Source organism: Strigops habroptila, chromosome 12, assembly GCF_004027225.2.
Source record: "Strigops habroptila isolate Jane chromosome 12, bStrHab1.2.pri, whole genome shotgun sequence".
Taxonomy (NCBI): domain Eukaryota; kingdom Metazoa; phylum Chordata; class Aves; order Psittaciformes; family Psittacidae; genus Strigops; species Strigops habroptila.
The window spans coordinates 8583724-8609950 of NC_044288.2; the positions used below are offsets into that span (position 1 = coordinate 8583724).

Consider the following 26227-nt stretch of genomic DNA (forward strand, 5'->3'; position numbering starts at 1 on the left):
GGTGAAGTTTGGGAACCGCTATGTTTAATTTTGTCCTCATGATGCTGATAGGATAAAGAGCATCTGACACGGTGAAAACTCTGCTGTAGAGAGCTTTGAGAAGATAAAGGGTGGAAAGGTTCTCCTGGAGCAATGATGACTTCCTCTGAGATATCTGCACCAATTATATTTAATAAGGGGAAAAATACAGGTAAGAAGTTAGTGCTGTGACACATCCTTAGCCAGTGATTATGTTAGCCGTGTTTTACCAGGCAAGTGCTTTAACAAGTGCTCTTCAGCTTAAATTTGTTAATCTCTAATGACCTCCTAAAAAAAACTTTCTTTTTTTTTTCCCCCTTCATTTTTTTCCTCTGATTTTCTCTTTTTTTTAAGGGAAAAGTTTTCTTTTATGGCTACATGAAGCAAGATCCTTCTGCTGAATCCGTGCTGAACTGACATGTAAAGGCATTCTCACAGTGTCCTCTTCGTGTACCTAACTGCCTCAAATAGGTTGTGTTGGGGTTTTTTGTCTGTTTTGATAAATTTAGGGTTTGTTTTTGCGAAATGCAATTCCCATTTGCTGTGCTGGTGTGGAGGGGAGCACTGGTGATGGTGGGGGCTCGTGTACTTGCTCCTCCTGCTCTCTTCATGGCACGTGCAGGCATGTATTTATTCAGAGGGATGTTAAATTTCATTCAGCCGTGATTGAAAACTAAAGTTGGTCAAAACCCGACGTGGTTTCTCTTTCAGAGGAGTGCAGAATTAGGATCTCACTGGTTGGTATAATGTGATTTCTTGCTAGCAGGAGCGTACTTTTTATTCATACAATTTATTTAATCCATTATACAACTTAATATACTTTTTTTACATTATTATGTGTAAGTAAATAGTGAATTATACATGAAAAAAATTAATCCCTGCTTGTACTTAGCAGAATTCAGTTAATTCAACCAACAGCAAGGAGTTGCCATCCGTGCCAGGTGCCTAAGGCAACAAAACCCTTTCATTGAAGCTGGTTTGTCCACCACATCCCTGGAAGCTTCAGCAATGAGAAGCATTTCGTGTTCTGTAGCAGCTGAAAGCAGCTTTATCTGTTAACAGAGACATTATCAGGTTTAAGCTTTGCAACAAACTGGCATGCTGACAGTCTCTGTATGAACGGAGCTGGCCTGTTGCATTAAGTGTTTTGAAATTCAACTGAATTTTGACAAGACTTCTGCAAGGTTGCTTGTGGTTTTTGTTACCTTCATCCAGCACAAAGCTTAACTTCTTTCTCTGGTGGAACAATTCATTGAGTCTCACTGACTTTAAAGTACATATGTTGTTATGATTCTATGTTTTGTAGTTTCATGTCTGTCAAGTCTTTTAGCTTATAGCTAAAAATACGTGAAGAACAGCAGTTCAAAACCAGCTTGCACAACACCTTTCCTAGTTTCTTAAATGCAGAAGTTAAGGTTTTGGTCTGGGTAGGCACCATTTGATTCCCAGCTGCCCTGCCTGGGATATGGAATCGGGGAGCAGTGTGAAGCATGTTCTCTCTGGGTGTCTTTTGGGGCTCAGTCTCCTTCTGGTGTTTTGATCTGGTAGACCTGTGAACAGCACGGCTTTAGTTTTAAGGCCAAATCCAGAAAAGAGAGGAAAAGCTGTGAGAACTTTAGAGGGGGAAGAAGAACGAACCTAATGTCATTAGGGAAAGAAAGGTAACATTTTAATGAAAGGGTTTATATAGTTCAATTAACATTTATCAACTCTTTTCCCAAAGTCATTGATATTTCACTAAATGTCTTGATACTTGGTGGCTGCTGGAATTGGGACGTTTTTCTCAATCTGCTTCCAGGGGTTATAAAATGCAGGTGGCATTTTATAGGTAGGATGAAAGGTTCAAACTTTCCACCTTTTTTAACTAGTGTTTGTTTGGAAGCACTGCACATCAAAGCTGTGGCTTTCCTGCTGCATTTCAGCTTGCCTCTGTAGATCGTTCTGGTCCCTTCCTCTCGCTTCCAAATTTATTTTGCTTTGTCTGCAGATTTTAAATCCTCCTCTGCCCTGGGGGGTTTTTCCAACGTTTAACTAATGGGTGTCTCATATCTTCACTGTACTTACATTTAAAAAGAAAGTTATCCAACTCTCAGATGTTATGTCTTTTCAGACCAATAGTGATGCATTTGGTAAAATTCCTGCATACAAGTTAGGGCTGAAAAATGGGAATTGGAGCTAAAATTCTTATCCTCTCTTTTCTGGTGCTCAGAACTGTGGATCAAGTGTTTTCCTCTGTTTCTGAAGAGAGTTACATCATCAAATGTAACTCCTTAGCCCTGCCTGCTCTGCTGACCTGCTCTCCAGCATCCTCTGCTCTTGTTTTCATCAGTTGCAACCACGCTGCTTGTTGCAGACCAAAGTCCGCCTGTAACGCAGCGATGCAAAAACATAGGCTGTAATTCATGAGACTTTTGTGGGGTTTGGGTGTTTTGTGTGTATTTGTTTAGATTTTCTATTGTTACTTTGCTTTAACGGGTTGCTTATTCTTGTTTTCTAATGACATGACTGGTTGGGGGCCACAGGGCATTCAAACTTCGCTGTGTTTAAAAATAACCCTGCCCCCAAAATACCTATTTTGAACCTGCACAGATTGCCTCAATTCGGCTTAACCAGCTCCAGGAAATGCTGTGTCAGCACAGCCAGGAGAGTGGTGCGGGGCAGGAGTTGCTTTGGGCCAGGGACTTGGAACCACAGCCGAAATACACGGTCCAATTTAAAACCTGCCTTTGCTTTAAGTGCAAGTAGAGCTGGGCACAGGATGTATTCAGAGCCCCAAAATACTTTATTACTGGTGATTGTGCGGTGAAGATGCATCAAATAAAAGCTGTGTTTAGAAAATAAACTGTGCTTGAAGGAGCAAGGGGAAGAGGCAGAGATGCTATCGGTGCTTACACAGCACTGTCATGTGGAAGAGACCTTCCTGCTGCGAGCACTTGCAAAAGACCCAAGTGGTTTATACAGTGGCAGAATGTATCTCAGCCCCTGATGTTCATTTGAGTATGTTATACGGCAGGATGCCTGCACCTTGGTTATGATGGGATGTCCGAAATGAAAGTCTGGTGGGGCAGTGCAGGCAGGTGGTGCTTCAGTAAGGCTGGGGAAGGGCAGTTAAACCTGGGTAATGCATTTGATAAACTCTCTCCTTGCTTTTAATGTAGTTCCGTTAAGATAGAAGAAGGAGGTGAAATGAATGTGATTTTTCCCTTTTGCCTTTCACTCCTTGAGTTTAGATGGCACCTCATTAGAGCACTGTCTCCTGTTTCCAGTCTTACACAGAGCGTATTTATCAGAGAATTTCTGTGAAGTGAATCCTTTCTTGATCTTAATGCCACAGAGTTCATAGCACTCAAATGTCATGATGTCTTTCATGAAAGTAAATTAATGTGAGGAAGTCAGAACTATAATAGCCCGATTAATGTTGGATGTCTGAATAACTATTGCTTAATAAAATTTAAACAGCAATTGTCTTGGCTTCAAAGTTTAAACAGAAGAACAAGTAGGCACAGGAATCCCTTTGTTAAGTTTCTGCCCAATTAAACTGCAGAATATTGTTGGGAAACAGTATTAGAATCTGCTTTGGTTAGCCTGTGTGGACATGATAAGATTGCATGTAAAAGTTATGTGTTTGATGGTCCATCTTTGCACTGTGCAAGCTATAGAATCTACCAGTGGTGGAGGATGGAAAGGATGAGGAGAATATTGTTGGTTGAGTGTGAGATTGAATTGGGCTGAAGTTTGTTGAGATTTGCATGAGAAACATGTGTTCCCAGTGGAGGGCAGGGCTCTGAGTTCAGTCTGCACTGTAGGGCTTTTGGTCTTCGGAACTGTAGGATGTCAGGACTTGAGCTTCAGATGATGTTAAAAGGAGCATCATGACCTTAAAACCTTGGTTTTAAGACAGCCTCGTATTCTGACAGCAGTTTTGGTGACGAAGCAAATAGAAATGCAAAAACTGGGAAGGCAACGTTGAAATCTGCTTCTCTTAACAGCAGAGAGGAGCTTTGCTTCCCTCTTTGGGCTTAGTTATCGGTAACAAGAGCATGTGGAGGCTCCTCTGTCTTACCTGACCTGTGGTCCTGACTTGGCATCGTGGTCAGTGCAGAAATGACACTTTTAGTAGACAGGGGCTTTGCTGTGTCACAGCATTCAGTTTTAGAGATACTTTTTACCTTTGAGCATCAGTAGCCCCACTGTTGGGTCGTTCCTTTGGGGGATCTGTGCCATCTGCCTCTGTGCTTGCATCAGTGGCAGCTGATGGAGGAATGAACCTTGTGTCCACTGAGAGGAGGAGAGAGCAGGGAGTTGTGCTGTGACTTCCTGGAGTTCCCCATTGCTCTGTTTCTGAAGAGGCAGGGCAAACAGGAGGGACTGAAGTGGTGTCCTGTCGCAGCTCTGCCCTGTGAAGAAAAGAGCTGGGAACATTTCAGTGTCCGGTTAGCCAGGGGCAGGGGGAATGCTTCCATTACCATGGAATACTTCTGCACAAAAATATGACATTTTAAAGAACGAGTAGTTTTGGGTCTTTTAAGATCCCTTTAGTAAATTACATCAAACCAGTCTTGCAACTTCCTCTTGGATGTAAACGATTTAAAGCTATTTCAGCAGTATGTTTTAGAAATGGACTTCAAACATGTTTTAAATGAGCTCCATTGCAACTGCTGAAGTTAGACATTTCTTCCTCAACTTGGCTTCTAAAATCCAGTTGCTGGGTGTTAACTTTTACCCTGGCCGCAATGCAGTCCTTGCTTCTGTGTGCTGAACCTCCTGTATGATGAATAAGAATAATACACCCATTTTCTCATCTGAACCTCTTTAATGAAACATTATACTCACAGAAGCCTCTTTAAGTTCTAAAGGCTCCCCAAGTCCTTTTTCAGCAGTCAGTGTTGAGTTACAAGTGATGGCATAGTTCTTTTATCCATCATTGCGGCGCGGTGGCTTCTCAAGTAGAAGAATGCCTGGCTGGTACGTGGTAACCTGACACAGTTGTGTGGGATGAAGGGGGAGTCTGGCAGTTAAAACTGAAGAGCAGGAATGTCATGAGTTGTATCGCCACTTGACTGAGACCCTGGAATTACCCAACGTGCTCTCAGAAAGTACTGTGGATTCCTTTCCCGACTAGCGTGGGGAAGGATTTGTGCTCGTCTCTCCGAGCAGCAGTGGCAAGTCCAGGCACATAGCGCTTTCTTGGGGATTTCTGCGGTGGCAAGGGAGCTGGGTAGGAAGGAGAAGTGCCTACAGCGAGCTGGGACTCTGCCTCCCTGGGAGCGCTCATCACACATTAACCTGACCTAGGCCAACTTACTTCTTTTGGTTTATTTTGTTTAAAGCTCTCCACGCTCACAGTCCGTACAAAGGTGCTCGCGCCCAGCTCCTGCAGGACCTTGTGAGCGTGTAGAGGAATCCCTGGCAGGAAGGGTGGGATAGGAACATTGATGTTTATGTTCTAGAAACGAGAAACGTTTATATTAATGTGACTCACTGGCTTATATTTGTGTCTTATTCCCAATACAATCATATCTGTTGTATTCCCAATAGCTCAGAAACTTCTAATGGAACCTTGGAAAGAGGGTAGCTCTCTTCTGGAGATGGAGCTCTGTAAGAGTTCATCCTCATCAAAATATCAAAATGAGATTACGGCTCAAGCTGCTTTATGTTCACGTACACATCCTACTGCATGAGCGTGCCCCACAGCGAGTTGATTGATACTGGGTTATAATTTGAGAGTAGCACTGGTATTCCCAACCTTTTCTTTGGTGGAGCAGATCCGTTTGCAGCTGGAGCCATCCACACTAAACACCCCTCCTTGGCACAGAAAACCTCCGCGGTATTAACCAGCGCTGAGGGCGAACTGCAGCCTCTGTGTCAGTAGGTACGAGGGAGAGAAATAAAACAGAATACATCATCCTTCTGAGGAGTTGTTTTTTTCCTGTTTCTTGACACATACGAATATTATTTGAAATTCCTGTAAACTCTCGTTCTGGTTTTATTCCTTATTTCAGTGTTATAAAAAAACCCCCAAAAACTACTTTGATCGCAAGGGCTTCTGTTCTTGCAATGTTGGGGCTGGCCTTAAGCATCCTTCTGTTACGTGTTCTGTTGTACTCTCCTATGATTAGGAGGAAATGTTTTATTTCTCTCTGCATTTTGTTTCCCATAACACAGAAAGCTAGATGCTACCACTACACATCCACTGTTACATGAGAAGTGATGTATTAACTAGTTCTTGGTGGCACCAGAGCATGTTCCTGGGTTGTGTGTGGTGGCTTTTGTTTTTTTTGATGTGGGGCAGTTATTTTTTTAATTTCTAATTTTTTTAACAGCCCTTGTCGTAGTGCATTTGCAATAAGAAGCTGGCAGAGGAGTATTTAGCTTTGTGGTATGTGATTTTAGTGACAGGATTGGTAACTATGCCATAGTTGATGGACGAGTTGGGAGAGGCATGCCATGCCAACTCCATAGATATAAGGAAGAAGCTCTTCCGTGTGCAGGTGCTGAGGCGCTGGCACAGGGTGCCCAGAGAAGCTGTGGCTGCCCCATCCCTGGCAGTGTTCAAGGCCAGGTTGGACACAGGGGCTTGGAGCAACCTGCTCTAGTGGAAGGTGTCCCTGCCCGTGGCAGGGGTTGGAGCTGGAGGAGCTTTAAGGTCCCTTCCAACCCAACCATTCCATGATTCAGTGATTATGATTCTGTGTTTAGATGCTCCATGATCATGATAAGAGTAAGAAAAATACTAGAAATAAGTCACAGGTATCTCTGGGAGAGAGTTGGATGCAGCATTAAGCAGTTTCTGGTATTTTTAAATGCCTTCTGAAAACACCATTCCTTAGTGCAAGCAGGTTTTCAGCATTTTTATTCCCTCCTTTATAAATAAGTAAATAACTTGTGTGTGTGGTGCCGTGCCCCCCTGCATGGGGTGTGCCCTGCACAGAGCTCTAGATACTGGTGTGTTCTCTCTGAAGACTCCTTATCATTCATGGCCAAATGTTGTCAAACAGAATTTGTGTTTCATCACAGCCAGTGAGCCAGCGCTGGGTAAACGATCTGTTTGATTTCTCTTGCTTATGAAACCAATTCAGATAGAAGAAAGCCCTTGAGTTAAATGAGGATATCTTGAAGGAAGTGAAGGTGTTGCAAACGCGCTTTGAAGACCCACTAATGGCTGTTTGCAAAGTGGTGGGTTTAGATTCCTTTTTGCACATGGGGAGGGTTCCTTGGGCAGACCTTCACCTGTGATGGTTTTGCCTTATGGTGTTGGGAAGATGGGAAGATGCTGGTGATGGTGACAGAGCTGGTGAGCTTGTGGAAGGAAGAGGTGGTTCAAGAGGGGTGAGAAGGAGCTGCGAGTCCTGTGCCTGTACCGGGGGTTGGCACATTCCCTTTCTGTTGCCAGTAAAGCTTTGTCAATGTGGGAGTATTGGTTGGTTGGTTTTTTAACTGAAAGTGTGGTCCAACAGTCCCGTACATGGGATGTGGCCCCAGAGCTGAGGGAGCAGGAGGCGGGAAGCAGGAGAAGGCAGCAGCAGGCAGGGCAGCTGCCATTTCATAACACAGAGATGCTGATTGCTTTAGTTGAACTCTAGCCAAAGCCGTGCCCTTTTTGGATTAGGATGAACAGAAATACCAAATGGGATTTAGTGAGATGTTGGACGAGAAATGAAAGTTGCGTTTCTGGTATGGATGACTCAAATGACGCTCGACTCGATCCATGTGCTCAGCAGATCTAGATCCACGGTTAACAGTGTTAAAGAATATGCACAAGTGAATTTAGTGTCAGAAGTTTCTGTGAACTTCCTGATGAATTTCCTGCTTTCTTTCGACTCTTTGTATTGAGCTGGGAGAAGAGGCATGTAGGATGAACAGAGTCGGTTGTGTAGTGAAGTCACGTAGTAACAGGGCTGTGCAGAGCGCAGCGTGGCCAACTCTGCACAAATAATGACTCAAACCCCACAGAATTACAGAATCAGACTCTTAAAAAGGGAAACACTGTGCTGTGCTTTGGGCCTCTTTTCTGATTCTTTAATTTTTGAACTTTTTGTTCCGCAGATGTGGGAAATTAAAGTGACTTTGGCCCTTGCTGCAGGGCGTTAGTTCTGTCTCCCTTAGCCTGGCTCTGCTCCTCATAGGTGGTCACACTTTCACTCAGGCTTCCCGGGAAGAAGGAAAGGGAATTACGGCAGGATCCTCTTGATAGCAGCAGGTACAAAGCGACAAAATTCATCTTCCACTGTGAGCCTGGTGCGCAGGGATTGAGGAGCAGAGATGCTGTTCTCCAGCCAAGAGGGTGGGGTAGGGGTGGCGGGAGCTCGCCTGCACGGGCTGCTCCCGGCTGTTTTATCTTGTGGGAAAAGGTTCATATCCGGGGAGTGGGCGTGGATGTGGGAGAGGGAGAAGCAGTTCTGCCTCTGTGCAGCACTGGCTGTGTCTGCAGCGGTGCTGGGAGCAGAGACAGAGCACAGCTTCCCATCAGTCAGCAATTGAAACTGGGTGAGGATCCTAATAATCCCAGCCTGGTTTGTATTGGAAGGGTCCTTAAAGCTCATCCAGTTCCAACCCCCCTGCCACGGGCAGGGGACACCTTCCACTAGAGCAGGTTGCTCCAAGCCCCTGTGTTCCAACCTGGCCTTGAACACTGCCAGGGATGGGGGCAGCTCACAAGGGATCTTCCATTCTCGGCACCAAGGGTGATGCGGGGCCTGGGGTCTGCTCTGACTTGGGCAAAAAAACCTGAGGACTGGCAAATAGTACCGGTGCCTCCTGCGCAGTAAATGTTAGACAGTGGGTTTGAAAGGCTATTTGTTACAAGTGGTCTGAAAAACAGTTTTGGCAATTTTCCTTTACTGCTGAAGGTAATTGCCCAGCAGTGTTGATATTTACGCAATTAGTCTAGTGCTTTTCCCAGAGTGCCTCTGCTGCTTGCTTTCTGAACCCAGGCACATTTGTCCTCTGTTTAGGTTTCATTGATGTGGAGGATACAGATTTGAATGGGAAGCCCCACTAACTTCATTTATTTACACCTTTAATGCTAGTGGTGATTTTAATAACTTAGTACATGTCGTAGGCACTTAAAATATCTCTGTGTAGGGATTTAGAAGATTACATACAAACAAGTCAACTTGAATCACATTCAAACTAATACAAAATTAAAAGAATTATAGGAAGAAAATCTAAACCCAATCCCCATACAGTCAAAATGACTGCCCTTTAAAGATATTTATCATTTACTAATATTACAAAAGACTGGGGAGGAGTGGTAAAAAGTGTGATTAACTGGTGTAGTTCTGATGACTAATTTTACATTGACCTTGGCAAGGTATAGCCAGATCAGCTCTGGTTTCGCTCAAACTCAAGTGGATCTTTGCTCCTTTCAATGTGACAGTTTTGGCACGAAATGGGTTTTTGCCTCGGTCCAAGAGTTACAGTAAATGTTGATAGAATTTTGAAAGATGATGCTTGTCTCTGTAAAAAATAGTGGAAGGTCTTTGTTGGTATTAAACCCTCTATTTGTAAACTGTAGATGTAAAATTCTTAGTTTAATACTGTAAATCTTCTAAAAGTATAGCTGCGTGTAATTCACACATGTTGAAAGTCAACGGGCTGCTCAAAGACAGGCTACTCCTATTCCTTGCCTCACATTTTGCCCTTCATAGTAAAATGGTTTGATTCAGACTGTTCCACTTGGCTTTAACCAATCAGTATCTGGAATTAAATCTGATCTTTCCTCTGTTTAAATCCTGCATGTATAAGAAACTGGGCTGCAGTGTGAAGAATAAGCTTGTAAAGCCTTAAAGTTTTAGAACAAGTTTGGCCTTAACGTCAGAGTGATCCCCGGCAGTTTGCTCACCCCATTCCAGCATTCGGGTCCTCTCAGTAGGCAGCCTTGATGTTCACTGGCAGTTACATGAGTTCACCTGATCACAGGAGAACTGGAGAAAAAAGTGATTTTTTTTCACATTTAATTTAAAAAGTTATCGCATTCATAGACTGGATATCAGCATCAACTTGGGTTATGCTCATGGCTTTTACCTTGCTTACAACACAAGGGAAATACAACGAACCCATTGGCCTTAAAAAACGTCAAAAGATTTTAAATTTACGCTGTGGGTTTATTCTTTTTGGCATCCTCTTAGATGTCACTCTATTCAGAGTAATAGACAAAATGAAGCCAAATGAGTAAGGAATTACAGTAAGAGGCTAAAATGTTATGAAGGTGACAAGACTAATATTTTTTTAAACCGAGTGACTAGGCTGAAGTCTTGTTCGGGATGGAATAACTGGGTTTGTGCAGCTCTCGAAGGCGTGCTGGAGCAAAGAGTATATTCTTAAGTAATCAGGCAGCTGTCTAAAACCACAGAAGAGTGCTTTTTCTAAGCACAGGATATTTCCTTTTAGACTGCAAATTCTATGGAAGAACATCTGTTTCTTTCCTGGAAGCACCTACCATAGTGTTTGCAGATCAGTAAAAGGCACATGTGTAAATCTCTCAATGCAAAGTGTAGCACATGTTAAGAGAGTCAGTACCACCTGATGTAGCATCTTGTTTACTCCTCGGAGTCCCAGAGCTTTATCAAGCTCAAAGGGAATCCTTTCCAACTTTCTATTTTTTCTGTGGTACAACCCTCTGACATGTTTCTGTTAACTCAAGCAGCAAGAGCAAACTGCAAAGCAAGATTTGTAAGAGGGGAGATAAGCAGGTTTTTAACGTGCATTTTTGCAGTAGGAGAACACTGTATTGGTCTGAGGCAAAATGTGCAGTATTGCCAGAAGTTCCCTGAAATTATTGCTTTGGGTGGAAAGGTCTTTAGGGAGGAAGGGAGACCTGGAAACAACATCAAAGCTTGAGGTTAGGATCTGTGGGTGAATGGGTGCCAATAAATGTATGTCAGCAGCAAAAATAAACTAAATCTACAGTAGAAGTCAGGCACTTGGATGGGTGGGGGGATAAGAGAGTAAAATCCAGAACATCTGGGGGATGTGGAGGAGCAGAAGTATTTTGGAGATGAATGGGAGATGTACAGCGTGGGCTGGAATAGCTAAATGATTCGAGCAGGTGAAATGGTTTGAAATAGCTACTTGCCTGAGGACTTTGTGAGGCTTTTTCACTCTTTTTATTACTGCACAAACTTTCCGTGTCAGTTGTAGCTGTAGGTTGTGGGTTACAGCTCTCCTAAGCGTGAAGTGTCGTAACCTGGACAGACACCTTTTCGGTTTTGAGGAGTCAGGTCAGCGGGGGGTTCTTCACGCGGTCCGTCTCTGGGCAGAGCAGGTCCTGGGGCTCACTTGTGCTCTCCCATCCCTCCCCTTCCCTTCAGTGATCAGAAATTCTTTGTTTGTCTGCAGCAACATGAACCGTGAAGACCGGAATGTGCTGCGAATGAAAGAAAGGGAAAGGCGAAATCAAGAAATTCAGCAGGGTGAAGAAGCCTTCCCACCCAACTCTCCTCTCTTTGCCGAACCCTACAAAGTTGTGAGTTTATGCACAGTTTTTAGAGCAACCTCGTATTTTAAATTCATTTTTACCTGCCTTCTTTTTAGATCCACAGCTCTTACATCAAGTGTTTAAGCAGGGCTTGAAAATAAGGATGGGCAGTTACTAACCAGCTGTGCTGGAAGATTTATTTTCTATCTTATCTGCGAAGGAGTGGCTGCTTTGTAGGGAGTGAGAAAAGGGAGGATAAAACCATAAATTTCTTCCGCTTTCTTCAGCTTTTGCTACAGTGACTCAAACCCATTAAACTGTCCATTGTGTTGTACCAAATTGCTTCTTTTGGGGTGTGTTAGCCTGTTGCTAAACTTTCTAACCTTCAGTCAGTGTAACCCAGACCTGGGTAAGTTCAGAAAGAGAATGTTTAAATAGGAGGTTAATTTTAGATGCTGAAATGCCTGGTGTGACAGAATTATCAGCTGTAACTCGTAGGCCAGGAGTTTGTATCTGGTTTTGCAGTTTATTTTGAAGGAGTTGACTGTGATCTTGTACAGCTTTAAGCCTGTGCTGGGTTTCCTCCCAGGCCTGCTTTGCGGAACAGAACTGGAAAAAATAACCTAAATCTGGGCTTGCTAAAAAAGAACCATTTAAGATTATATTTAGGTATTCTGTGCTTGATAACCAAATCCCACACGTATGAAGTTAACTGGAGCTGGTTGGGATGCATGGGTAGTGGTACAGTGTACCTCATTTGGAAACCAAACTGCTTATATAAGAAAGAACCCTTCCAACTGTTGGCAACAAGAATTACGCCAGGATAAATTCCAATTAAAAATTAAATACAGAGCTGAGGTTAAGCTGATTTTATTTTACTGTTAATTAAAAGCTTTTAGGACTGCTGCATTCTTTGATAGAGAAATAGGCTTTAAGGTGACAGGAGGCATCTACAACTTTTAAACTTGCATCCAGCTCACCAGTGCAGTATTTGAAGCACTGCTCAGTGCTGTTTCAGCTGCTCCTGCTGCTGAAGTACATCCTTTCCTTTTGTTTTAGGGGCTTAAATTACTGCTTTAAAAACTAAAATTGGGATTTGGAAACAATGGCAAAAAAAGACTGAGGCTGGCCATGATCTTAGCCCTGAAATTTCAAGTGACTGCAGTAGTTGTCAAATCAATGAACTGAAAGTGAAGTTGTGACTTTTTTAAAGCATTATTTGTTCCAATTCCTTTCACAGACCAGCAAGGAAGACAAGTTGTCTAGTCGGATTCAGAGCATGCTTGGTAATTATGATGAAATGGATGATCTTATAGGAGACCGCTCAGTGCAAAAGCTTGTTGGAATTCCCAAACCAACCGTACCATCAGCACCAGATGACAAAGCAAACCAAAGTTACTTTGGTGATCAGAGACATAATCCGAGCTCACATCAGAGCAGCAAATGGACTCCTGTAGGACCAGCACCTAGCACTTCCTCACAATCCCAGAAACGGTCCTCAGGTTTGCAGAGTGGGCACAGCGCTCAGCGCGGCAGCGGCAATAACAGCGGCAGCAGCGGCCAGAGGCACGACCGCGACTCCTACAGTAGCAGCAGCAGCCGCAAAAAAAGCCAGCATGGGTCTGAACACTCCAAACCACGTTCTTCCAGCCCAGGAAAACCATCTGCTGTTTCTTCGTTGAGCTCCAGCCATTCGAGATCTCATGGAAATGATCACCACAGTAAAGAACATCAACGTTCAAAGTCTCCCCGGGATCCTGATGCCAACTGGGACTCTCCCTCTCGTGTACCCTCATTTTCAAGTGGACAACACTCTAATCAGTCTTTTCCACCTTCACTAATGTCCAAGTCCAGTTCAATGTTGCAGAAACCCACAGCGTATGTAAGGCCAATGGATGGGCAGGAATCCATGGAACCAAAGTTATCTTCCGAACACTACAGTAGCCAGACTCACAGCAGCGGGGTGAATGAGCTGAAGCCTAACAGCAAAGCACATCTAACCAAGCTGAAAATCCCTTCTCAACCACTAGATGTAAGTTGCTGTCGGTTTCCTGGCTTCTTGAATGTGAGTCCCTCTGGGCTGGGATTTTCCAGCTCCTTTAAAATCCCAATCTGCATAACTAAGATTTAGTTTTTAGTAAACACTGGTTTTGTTGTTACATGAAGCATCTTAAACTTAGGCAGTGAAGACCTGGATTTTAACAGGGGAATGCACAAAAGTAATTGTTTTTGCCTTCTGCTTCTTCCATGTGGATACTGTGATTTTTGTTCAGTAAAGGCTCTGAGACATTCAGAAAGGCTGACTTAGCAGAGAGGCTAATTTTCATAGAGTATTTCTGTAGTCAGAAGTTAGTGAAATAGTGGGATATTCACAGACATTTTGCCAGGCTAGATACATACGTTGTTGTTACTGGGAGCCACGTTGCCTTAGACTGGTGATACTATCTGTGTCTGTCAGATTTCCTTTTGAAGTGTGTAGCAATTACAAGATGTGATTATTATACCTTCACCTAGGGAAAATAAGCAAACCCTAAAGCAGGCTGAATTGACCAGGGTTCAGAACGTTTATCAGTTATGCTGGATACAAAATACTATTGGATTGACAACTTTTAGTAGCTTGGGAATTCTCGAGTGTTTAAGGCACAGACTGAGTGCAGCTCAGTGACAAGGAAAGTGCCTTTCTTAATAGAAGTGTCATTGCCTTGCCTTTCCTAATAGAAGTGTCATTGCCTCTCCTGTTTAACTGCTTGAATTATGGTAGAGAATTGAGCTAGAGAAAAGCCTTCCTGGGACTTCAACAAATAGTGAAGTAAGATCCAGGACATGGAGAAGGGAATTGGAAAAATAAATGATTTTGTAGTTTGTGAAGACTTGACATGCTAATGCTGATGCAGTGAATGGTATCGTAGCTCTGCTTCCTTCTGCTTGTAGCAGTCAGGGGCAGGAGATTCATAGTTTCATAATTATTGCTGTTTCTAGATTCAGGCTGTGATTATGTTTTATTTCATAATGCAGTTTGTCATGACTGTGCGTTCGTGGTCATGCATTTGAGTTCAGGTATTACCAGTGGCTTCTTCCAGGAAATGATTGAAAGCTATGTATGATTCCCCTTGCTCTCCCTCCACAAGTTTTTAATATCACTGACAGGCTGTGATCTCTTTAACTGTCAAGTGAAAAGTAAGAGAATATTGTCACAGTTTTAGAGATCTCATGTATTTGATTTTCATAACTGGCTGTGACTCATACCATAAAAATATGGATCTATCTGATACTAAAATTAATGTTGATGAAAAGAATTAGCAAGGTCTGTTTGTATCTAGAGTCCAGATGAATCATGACAAGGATTGAAGTTTATTTTTAACTGTTTCTAGCCCCTGGGATCTTTTAAGGAAGATTTGCTTTAGGAGATGTTAATCCTGAGTTTTGATTTGTAGGCATCAGCATCTGGTGAGGTGAGCTGCGTGGATGAAATTCTAAAAGTAAGTCCTCTGTTGCTTTTGTTCATAACTTATTTGTTGAAAATACAAAGTTCCTAAGGAGGTGGAAAGTACTCTGCAGTTGAGTAGTGCCTTTTAAATCGACTTGGCTGCAAGTTGTTACAGGAGGGCGCTTCAATTACTCCTCTAGCATAGGTTGGCTGGGGAAGACTGAAAGCAGAGCTGGGCTCTGGGCATTGCTGGGTGTGCACATCATCTCCTGGATATCCTTACTGCATTCCTGTTCTTGCAGGCCACCTCCCTGCTAACCAGAATTGCCCATTTCTTCCACCAAAATACAGTCCTCGTATCTTTTAGATTATAGTAATTCTTCTGGTACCCCATGGCAGAACTTTCCCTTCTCTTCTACCCGGGTTATTTTCTCAAGTCTTCATGTGATGTGTCTACTCCATGGTCCTTGGAGACGCTCTGAGAGAACACTTTCCTGCTTCAGGCATTTGATTTTCCCCTTTTTTCCTCAAACTTCATAGGTTTCCCTTTCCTAGGATTCTTCTTTCTACCCCTGCATCCTCCATGTTCTCTTCACAGTCTGAAATGATCAGACTCTGACCTCTACTGCAGCTTATGTTCAGGCCAATCAATTTTATTGATTTATGCTTTCTGCTTGTTATTATGTCTTGACTCTCTGTTCTCATAGATAGCAATTTAAAATTTAGGTTTACATGCAGAATCTTTGTTACACATTTGGCAGATAAAGCTTAGTGAAGTGTGGACAGTGAACTGAAAATTGAGAGGCAGGGTTACCATTTGAGTCAAGACTGTAACTTGAAATCTTTGCTTTTATTTTTGTTAATAGCTTTCCTTTTTTGTTCTGGTTGTAGGAGATGACCCATTCTTGGCCTCCTCCACTGACTGCTATTCATACACCATGCAAAACTGAACCGTCAAAATTTCCTTTTCCAACAAAGGTCAGTGCTGTAGCCAAACGCTGAATGCTGTTGAAAGAGTAACTCTTGTTAAAGATCAGGGTTTTGGAACTCTCTTAAATTCAATTCTTTTAGGTCTGGCTTTGTTTCAGTGCTTTGTATCTCTTTTATCTTGCTTCACAACAACATCGGTCAGCAGTAGCCTTATGAAGAATGCCATTGGTTTTCCTCTGCTTCACACACTGCAGGGATGTCGATGGTAGAACTTTCATTTTACTTTTTGCTTCATAAATTCAAACCTTCTTCAGGATACTTCTGAAGCTTGAAAATGCCATTGAGCCCTTTTCCCTGTAGGGAATCTTTGCACCATTTTGTGTAGAACCAAGCATGTGTGTTTATCTCCATCTGGTAGAGTAAATGCTAAGAAATTTCAATGTACTTTTGTGCATGAATTGAATTTTCCTCATCATTTTGAAGTCCAGTAAAGTCCTGTTAGGTCTTACATTTTCAATTACCAAAAAAATGACTTGAACAGTTTTAGAATCAGATGTTTTGCTAAAGAAATTTTCAGACTCTTCCAGAAGATCCTCTCCCCAACCTCCCATGCACTTAATAACTACTGATGTGTTTAAGCTATTAATTCTAAAGAGAAATCAGTTGTTCCTTGCTGCTGTTGACAACGCAGGGCACGTTTCCAGGAGACCTGCTGGAGCTGACACCTCTGAGGAAGGAGTTCTCTTGCTGGCTGCTTGCTGCCTCCCCGGGGGCCGGGTCAGCAGCCCCAGCTCCAGGGTTTCCCAGCAAACAGGCTCTGGTGATGATTTGCCTTCAAATCCAGCTCTGCCATCTGCAGCGCTTGGAAGCTGCTGGGTAGGCAGGGCAGATAGCTGGGGGTAGCGACTTCTGCAGGCACAGCTCAGCTTGCGCTAGCTGACTCATCCAAGAATTCATGGTTTGTTTCCTGTATTTGCTGATTACCAGTGCAAGATTGAACTCAACAATACAGTTTTATTCCAGGCTCAACATATCTGAAATGGATTTGGGGTACTCCACCCTAACTTGGCATAACTTCAGAGTGAAGAAATTATGCTTGTTTGTCTTCATAATAATTAAGACTACCCTTTTCCTGGCCAGACTGCTGCTCTAGAGCATCACTTGCTGCTCTCAGTTTCCTCTCAGAAGCAAATTACTCCCCAAAACATAACAGTTCACTGAAGTACTTTAAGAAGATTCTCTCATTGAGGTCTTTAATGTAATCTGTCTAAACCGATTGTTTTATGTGAATGTTTCGACATCAGCTTCTTTCAGCCAAAGGTTCCAGGTCTCACATTGTAAGTGCAACATCCACAAAACTCCCACAGGCTGGTGCAAAGTTAAAACAGTTCAGGTTCCTTTGCTGGGTAATATCCCAGAGCTATGGGCAGTTCTGGAGTCATCACCATCTGCATTTCGTGTTGTGTCTCACTGCGTCTTCCTCGCTTCTCTCCAATGAGCTGAAAATGCAGAATAAGCCATAGACTTCTCAGCTTTACTTTTGAAGGCATATCTAGAAATAAATCTCCTTGTCTATTTTCTTAACTTTAGATCAATATTAATCTTACATATATTACTTTCAGTCAGGGTTCAGTTGCTGTGTGACATAAAACTGTGAACTTGAAATAGTTCTTAACCTTTATTGTAGAAGAGAGAAATTCCACATCTTCCCTCATCGACAAAGGTACTTCACTGCTTTGAATATTTATTCCTGAACCTTCAGGGAAATGTTTTCCCTTCACACTCTTTTCAGTACATTTGCTAGAACTGCTTTTTTCTGTGTTTCTCTGGTATTTGACTCAGTTTGGGAAGAAAGGAGGTGTGCAGCGATAAATGTGTCTTTGTGATGCAGAGAGAAGCTACGTAAGATTGCATGGTGGTGGTAATGTTTGAACAAAAAAGGTAGGTTGTGGGGTTTTAAACCTATCAACCTGGATTGTGCTGCTTCACCCAGTTTGCAAAAAATTCCATTTATGGCTGCTCTGAGTCTTCTGACTTTTCGCCAGCTTTTCTATTTTGTGGCTGCACATCTTAGCCGTGGAACTCTGTCAAATTCTCTCTCGGCATCCAAAGCCTATAATTTCCTCTGCCTTTCCCCTCTGTCATTCTTGGCAGCAGCATCTTTGCAGGATTCCAGTGAGTTAGCGAGCCATAGGCTTGTGCAGTCTGGACCCAGAGCAGGAGTCAGAAAACAAAACAGAACAGTGGTTTACTTTAATCAAGCAGTACTGTTCGGGGAAAGCTCATTCTCTGTAATACTGTGCTCAATGTATTTGCAAGTAATATGCTGAAGTATTTCACAGCATTCCTCTTGTGGGCAGAAGTTTGGTATGTTTTGCCTGCACACATAAAATTCCGCTCCCTTTGGTGAACCAGTCGATTTTCTGGTAAGGCTGTTGGGATAGGACTGTTTTCCCTACGTGTAGATAGTGAGTAGCTTGAAGGAACTGACTGGGGCCTCTCTGGTTACTATAAATATATCTAACAGTTATCAGGAAGTCTTTGAATCAGAAGATAAAACTTCATGAAAATAGGTCAGGGGAAGTTTTATGAAAAAAATACAGATTCCTGAGTCTTGATAAAAAATGTTACCGGGGACCTAACGCTGTAATTTTGTCCTGTGCAACTTTATTAAGCCATGGGCTCGCAGTGAAAACCTCCAAAAACACTGGCATGTTTGTAAGATACGGTAAACCCAGCTGTTTGCTCGAGAGTGGAAGTTGTTTGTTTCAAAGCAATGTGATTGCTTTGGTTTTGGCAGGTTTTGTCCCTGCAGACCTGAGCAGGGACTTGGAGGGGTCTCTGGAGAGGTGGACTCTGTCTCCAGGCTTATTCAGCGTCTGCACCTTGGTGGAGTTGCTGCAAAGGCCCACGCTCAGATCCCTCAAACTGCTGTAATACAGAAACGTCTGAGAAATAAAAATGAGATCTGACCTCAGATTTCAAACATTAAATGGAAACTGGGGCTACGGCCAAGCTGGTAACCTACAAATGAGAGCTTGGTACCCCAAGGCCCTTCTGTCCCCTTGGCCAATGTTTTTCTCTCCACAGTTTTTGTGTTACTTTTTGTTTCCTGCTTAAGTGTCTTCCCTATCGAACCTCAGCAGTCTATTATACTTTGGTTAAAAGGGTTTCCTTCCTTTAAGTTGTTTTTAATGTCTTCTTTCTGAAGTAGACTTTTAGAATGTGCAGCTATAAATAACTCTGGCATTGAAAGGAGGGCTTTTTTTTTTTTTAAATCTGAGTTTCTTAAAGAAATATTTATTCAAAGGCAAAATAGATGGCGAGAGAGTTGGAAAAAGTTGCACATTTAAACGTACCACCTCGTTAAAGTGCACTTCAGTGAAAGGCTGCACTGTGCCTTAGAAATAGGAAGTTGACTGCAGTGAGCAATTAGGCAGGTGTTTGCTGCAGGATTTGTGATACTTGTACTGGAAGGAGTAGGGCCCGTTCCTCCTCCCGTGCTCACCCCAGTGCAGTCGCTCTGTGGATGTAGGGTTTGACCACTGTGTGGTCTTTGCTTCTTTTTTGATTTATGGATTGTCAACTTCTCTGAGCTGACAGTGGAAAAGGGCAATCAGGGAATCGTGCTTATGCTCTTTGTACCTATGTAGCAGGTGAAAATCAGGTTTTATTTTGAAGGAAGTGTAGCTGTTGCTTTCTGTTGAAGTCACAAGGCTTCTCTCCACCTTCAGCTTCACTTTGCAGTTTGATTTTATTTTTATTGTCCCTTTCTTTCCGTTAGTAAAGATTAGAGGCGTTTGAAACCCCTTACAAGGAAAGTTCCGTATCAAGTTCCCTATCAACAAAATACTTGAGTGCATTAGTGCAACTGCTTTCACGTTCGTAATAAAAAGCTAAGGGAAATAAGAAATACACAACTGAGCTTTGCTGTGTAGAGAAAGCTTTTGTGTGTTTGAAAAGCCAGATTTTGTAAACTGTGTCTATAACTGCTGCATGTCACTGGCTCGGCTGTTTGGGAAAACTGGGTCACAGCTTTACCACAAATCCTGGAATTCATTGTTGAATTGCAGTTCTGATTTGCCATTGCCAGAGCATTTAAGTAAAAACTGTGTATTAACATCACGAATTGAGTCAAAGATTTTCAAGTTTGATTTATGGGGCCAGCATTTGTCCTCATTTTGAAATGAGGTCAGGAAGGTCCTATTTTAAAAGGGCACTCGAGCCTAGAAGTAGGTTCTCAGGAACTCAGTAGCCTCTGCGCATTTGTTTGTTGAAACAGTATTTTAGGGTTTCAAAAAACAATCATACAAGTGCTAAAATTTGCAAGGCTTCACCTTTCATGGATTGATTTATAGGTAACAGATTCATTATATACCAAAGGAAGTTACATGTCCTTGTTTATTGGCTTTTGTACAAGTGGCTGGCCCAGTCACATGAAGACGTGGCCTTTGCAGGATGAATGACATGTCAGCCAGCTCTGCCGGGCTGCATTTGCCAGGGACTGGCTTGGAGTTGGAGTGAAAATACATAAAACCAGCAGCAAAGCTTGTCTGTGTATAAGAAAGATAAAGTAAAATATACTGAATGGTTCCTCTCTGTGCAAACGTACATGAAGATGGGATTTACGGACATTACATAGGGATTTTGGAGTTTCAGCTATCATCTAGTACAACTGCATGTGGCCCTTCCTAAATCCAAGCAAGTGGGAAAGCTGAGCTGAGGAAGAGGAGTTTGAAGTGCTCCTTCTCTGTGCTGGCTGGGCTGTGAGGGCTGGTGAGAGGAGCTGGGGCCCAGATAACAAATCCCTCCTGTTCTGTTGTGAGGTGTTGTCTGTAGAGGTTGGGTGCCATCCTTTCAGTCGAAAGAGTATCTTGCTTCCAGCATGGTTTTTGATGTGTTAAAGTTCCCAGTGAAAAACCACTTGTGATCTTTTATTCCCTTAGGAGTCTCAACAGTCCAGTTTTGGCACTGGGGAGCAGAGTAAGTATATGAAACTTCCTGTAATATGTTCAGTGTTTTTGTTGTGATTCACTTTTCTCAGCACCTCTTGCTTTTTAGAGAATGAGATTTTCCAGACTGGTGTTAGGATGGTGTCTTAAGTTAAGATTTTCTGTACTTTCTCAGGTTTTAACCTCTTAAACAATTGCTTGTTTTTGTGTCACATTTCTGTTGCGATCTAGAAAGCTGTAACTGAGTTGAAAGGTTGTTACTGTCTTCCAGGGGAAAAAAATAAGTGGTTTTAATTTGTCATTTGTTCTAATTCTGGAGAAAATGCCTCCCTCTGTGCTTCATCGTACTGAAAATAGCTGAGTCCTAAAACAAAACACCCTGTAAAAAAAAACAACTCCCTGCTTGGAGATATGCTGGAAACCGAGATAGGGCTCATGCTTACATTTCAGTAGAGGCAGCACATTGCAACTTCACTGTTTGTTTTCACTCTGTTGTTTTAAAAGCAAAAGAGAGAACTGGAGAGGAGCTTGTACAGTGTTATGCTTAGTAATAATATTGAATTTCATGTCCCAAAATGCATTTTCAGATGTTAGACAAAAGCAGCTTTTATTTCTCTTTACCTGTATCATTGTTTTGAATATTACTGGAATTAATAACTTAGCACAGGTAACGTACCAGGTGAAATTGAATTAGATTAGTGCTGTTCCCTTCCAAAAGTCTTTCCACTTCCTCTTGAAGTGATTAAATAGATTAAATAGTAAAAGAAGAATGGTTTATTCTTAGATGTTCAGATTAAGCTGCATGTGAATACCTGGTACAGTGGGAAATTAAGGAAACAAAACTCAAATCCATAATACTAAACCATAGACTTTGTTAGAGGAGCAACTGATCTTTAGGTGTGTGAGTGAAGTTAATCAGAAGCAAAGTTAATCAGAACCACTTTTCAGATCCAGTTTGAATTCTCTGGGAAGCTTTTAACAGCCCCAGTTCTAGTTTGTGTTGAACTACACTTAGCTATTTGCCAGAAGTAAAGAAAAGGGAAAGAAAAAAGCCCCAAACCGGAAAGCAGATCACATCAAGATGTATTCCTGTTGTAAAAATTGACTTCTGAGTTTGATTTCTGGATGTGAAGATTGGTCATTCACTGAAAAGCTACGTAGGGGCATGCTGATTTATATCATGTATCCTGCATGTCGAAGGCAACAGATTAATCTTGATAGAAGCAAAACAGTTTTCACGCCATCAGTAACAAGTTGTGTATTGGTTTAGACAGCAATGGTTTACATAATTTTCTAGAGTTTCTTGATTAACGTTTGCTGTATTTAGTATTTTGTCTCTGTATCCACTCACTTCTCCATTTCTTTCAGTCTGTTGGAGATTGTACCTTGTGTCAGCTAGTTACTACTTTCTCCTGTCTACTCAGCTGTTCTGGTTTCTCTAAGTCTGTATACACTTGGCAGCTTTGACTCGTTTTGCTGGCTGAGTTTTCACTGTGCATTTCTTTTTTTCTTCTTTTAGAACGGTATAATCCTTCATCAAAAACATCCAATGGTCATCAGTCCAAATCGTAAGTGGCTGCTGAGAAAATGTTTCACAAACAATAGTTGGATCTTAAGAGATTTGGAAAATAGCCGGTTCTTTCACTAGGATGTGTCAGCTCTTGCACAGACACTTTCACATACTTCTGCTTGACTGGCACAAAAAGGGGATCATCGTTAAGCAGCCATTTTCTGGGACATTAGACCAAGTATTGCTCACTGGAGCGAGTAATACACGCCCTGCGCTGCCTTTCCATTCCCCTGTCGTCTTGTCAGTTGTCAGGGTAAATGTGCAACAGTGTGGACCTTGGAGTCAGCTCGGGAACCACAAAGGGATCAGCATATAGGAATGGGCAGGATGGGACAGGACTTCCCAAACGTGTGCATTGCAGAGCTGTCAGCTGGAAGCAGCTTGTGGTGACAGCACAAATAGGGTGGGAACTGGTTTGTACTGGAAGAGACAGTAAAGTATTTTTGGGATCAAGTTGAGTTTGTTCTGCTCAGTCTCCGAACTGACTGACAAACATTTCTATGAATTACACACACACAGACCCAATGTTTTACTTTGTCAATCGTGAACTGGAATTAAAAAGGCAAGTGGAATATTCTAGATGGCTGTGGTGCACCTTTCTCATACGTGGAAATCAATTACATGCTGTTAAAAGATTGTTTCCAAACAAATATGGCAATGAAAATAAATGTTTACCAGCTGGTTGTATGTTTAAGGAAAGTGTTTGTAGATTCTGAAAACTAAGTTAGCATTTGTTGTGATGCAACCACAAATGAAGTGTAGTTCTGCTTGTCTGTGCACATGTTATGGTATTAGCAAGATTAAAAAGCACATGACCTGTGAGAAGGGAATAGAACAAAAAGAACCCCCCTCAGTTGTTGTAGACATACAATCGGTTTCCCAGAAACATGTCGTTTAAGAAGGTGCTCATCTGCAGCCAGTTCAATGAGTGGTAGAAATACAAGTTCACCGTTTGGCTTTGCTTCTGTCATAGCAGGATAGACTAAGAAGGAACTGTGCTGTTCCCAAAGCTGGGGGCTGTGAGAACATCTAAGAACAAGCATTAGTGTTGGACATGTGTTGAACTGGGGTGCACAGGAGGAAAGTTGAGATGATGTTTCCTGTGGCAGTCCAGTCTTAAATAAATAAAATCCCCTCAGTGGTTGTGATCTGGTCAAAAGAACTTTAAAAAGGAGATAAAGACATCTTTTGTAGAATAGCAATGAAGAATATTTCAGAACTAGGTCCTAGAGGCTGGTGTTTCTTTTCAGATCACCAGTAGAGCAGCTGGACTGTGAAACTGGGACGTATTGCACTTCTAATCCTTTCTCATTTTCTTTTTCCAGATGCGAATCGAACCAGACAGAGTAAGATGTTTTGTTTTTGTAATCAAAGGGGTTTTCAGTAAGCACAAAAGCCCTGTAGTGCTGCTTGATGTTTTCAGTGTGGTCACCTATTTTGTCTTGTGAAATAGTGTGTGCATGTATGACTACCAGAAATAATTATGGCTTTGAATAATAATAAAATAATTATGGCTTAGAACAGTCACGGTGTTGCCATGAAACAGGAAACAGCCCCTAGTGTTAGCTTTCTTCATTCTCTTTAAAACAGTGTTCTTGGCCATTGTAAGAAGTTAACTCCTCCTGCATCAGTAAATTGTGTCAAATTTCCTTTCTGAATTTAACAGAATGAACTAAGGAGTCTCAGTACTAGAATCCTTATTCTTCTCCAAAGAATGACTAAACTCACCATTCTTGAACATTAAATGCTAGAATGGTATCTTGTGGATTTCACCCACGCAGCCTGCTCTGTAGTATAAACAATAGCATGTTGAAATATAGAAGAGTGCTTTGAAAGTAATTAAAGTACATGGAAAAACTTGTCTCACTTTCTCCCTTTTACTTAGTATGTTGAAAGATGACTTAAAACTTAGCAGTAGCGAAGACAGCGATGGAGAGCAGGTATGTTCCTTCAATCAGAGCTTCAGAAATGCAGCAGTGTTCAATATTCTAACAGCAAACTGAGCAGCTTAAGAGGAGGTTTCTGATTAAAAACCAAATGGAATGTTTTTAGACAAGCCTCCTAAATGTAAACTTGGGGGAAAATTACCTGTTTTGTGAAAACAGTATGCTTTTATTTAGAAAATCTTGTTTTACGGATTTCAAATGGGCTTTCTCTGAACATAAAATGGCAATAGCATGCTTTAAACATATGGAATGGGCAACCATTTAAAGATAGAACCTTTCATGTTCTGCCACTCCAGCTAAAGATTATGTGGTATGAACTTCTCTGCACATTAGCGACTTGGGACTGTGCTTGGGCTGATAAAGGACGCTGTAACTGGGAGTATATAGCAGCACCTTTATTTTATTGAAAAGTCTCTTTTCTCCTCTTTGTCAATATTAACTTTGTGCAGCTTCTGCCAGAAATGGCATTTAGCTAAATGAAAAATCCCTGTAAGGTCTGTGCTACCCTGCAGAAAGCCACACTCCTCTCTTGGTTCTTTTCTTCCTGTTCCCAGCTCTAGTACTTGATTGTCTTCATGTGGAAGACTCTGAGATAGTACATTCAGTCAGTTAATTCCTACTACTCTGGGTATCTTGGGGATATGTTGTAAAATGTTGAACCATCAAAAAGATGGAAACATAATGAGTGGTGGAAATAGGAACTCTTAGAGCTGCAATCAGAATATATGAGACTCTAAGATGATAGATTTGTGGTGAAAACTTGGAGAAAATAACTCTGGTTTTCTGCATAAGGGAAATGCAGACAAATGTAAACAGCTGCAAGCACTGAATAAAGATGCTGTTCAGGCTGAAGAACTTAAAAATCTAAAGGCTCTAAAGTGGTGCTTTGCACCTGAACTGTATGTACAGTCCTAAAGTAACTTCTGGAAGTTTCATGCACTTTTTCTTAATTGCAGGACTGCGATAAGACAGTGCCAAGGAGCACACCTGGAAGGTAGGCATTCCTGCCGCATTGCGCAGGGAGAGCAGAGTGGAGATGTTCGGCTCTGTCAGCACTCCTGACTTCTGAAATTCGTGTTTGTGTTTTGTCTTCTGTTAAAGCAAAAGGCAATTAGAATTGAATCAGTGATTAAATAGCATATATCCTGCTAACTACACTAACTGCTTTGGGAAGGGGGGGGAAACAAAGGCTGATGTTTGTTCCAGCATGAACTGTGTTCAGTTATGTTGAATTTTCTAGTAAATGTTAATTAAAATATGACATTTTATTCTTTCTAATTGAAGAATTCTGGGATCTGTTTGTGCCCTGGGTGATGTTGTTAATTTTTGCTCATTTGTCTTTTCAGTAATTCTGAACCTTCACAGCATAACAGTGAAGGAGCAGATAATTCACGGGATGACTCGAGCAGCCATAGTGGATCTGAAAGCAGTTCAGGATCTGACTCTGAAAGTGAAAGCAGTTCCAGTGACAGTGAAGCTAATGAACCATCCCAGAGCGCATCCCCCGAGGTAGGGTTTGACATGGATTTGGGCTCTCTTCATTGGCTTGGCCTTAATCCTGACTTTTGAAAGCAGAAATAAGAATAATAAAATCATGGGATTCTTTTCAAGATGAACCGTTCTTTTGCTGAAGTACCTGTGATTGGATATGGTAACAATTCTCTATATAAGCACACATTTGAGGTTTGAATTTGAGGTGCTGTTTGCTACCAGCTACCTTTAGGAGAGCAGAAGTTAGATATAATAACAGCACCTTAAAAAGATACAGGCTCTTAGTGTGGAAAGCTATGGCAGCAAATAACTGCCTGTTGATAGCAGTTGCTCCAGAGGGAGGAAAAAGGAGAGCTGTTATTTAGACCTATATTCATCAACCTGTACTTCATTCATTATTTATCTCAGGATTTTTTGGTGTACCTCTTGCTTGGCCTGCAGCATGTTACAGCTGTCCCATGGCAAAGATGGGAG

General features: G+C 42.0%; 1 protein-coding gene across 6 annotated transcripts in view; it reads left to right on the top strand.

The window, feature by feature from the left end:
• Positions 1–26227, top strand: part of AFF4 (AF4/FMR2 family member 4) — a 52510-nt gene that overhangs the window by 7973 nt on the left and 18310 nt on the right. For 4 of the 6 annotated variants that reach the window (XM_030504497.1, XM_030504494.1, XM_030504493.1 and 1 more), the window contains exons 2-11: positions 11359–11485; positions 12678–13469; positions 14872–14916; positions 15756–15842; positions 20741–20777; positions 22266–22314; positions 23642–23662; positions 24202–24256; positions 25219–25256; positions 25609–25771. In XM_030504497.1, the coding sequence (XP_030360357.1) occupies positions 11363–11485; positions 12678–13469; positions 14872–14916; positions 15756–15842; positions 20741–20777; positions 22266–22314; positions 23642–23662; positions 24202–24256; positions 25219–25256; positions 25609–25771 (1410 nt within the window). In that variant the 5' untranslated portion in view covers positions 11359–11362. Of the gene's footprint in view, positions 1–11357; positions 11486–12677; positions 13470–14871; positions 14917–15755; positions 15843–20740; positions 20778–22265; positions 22315–23641; positions 23663–24201; positions 24257–25218; positions 25257–25608; positions 25772–26227 lie in introns of all 6 variants that reach the window. The other 2 variants (XM_030504498.1, XM_030504496.1) reach the window with 2 other exon arrangements.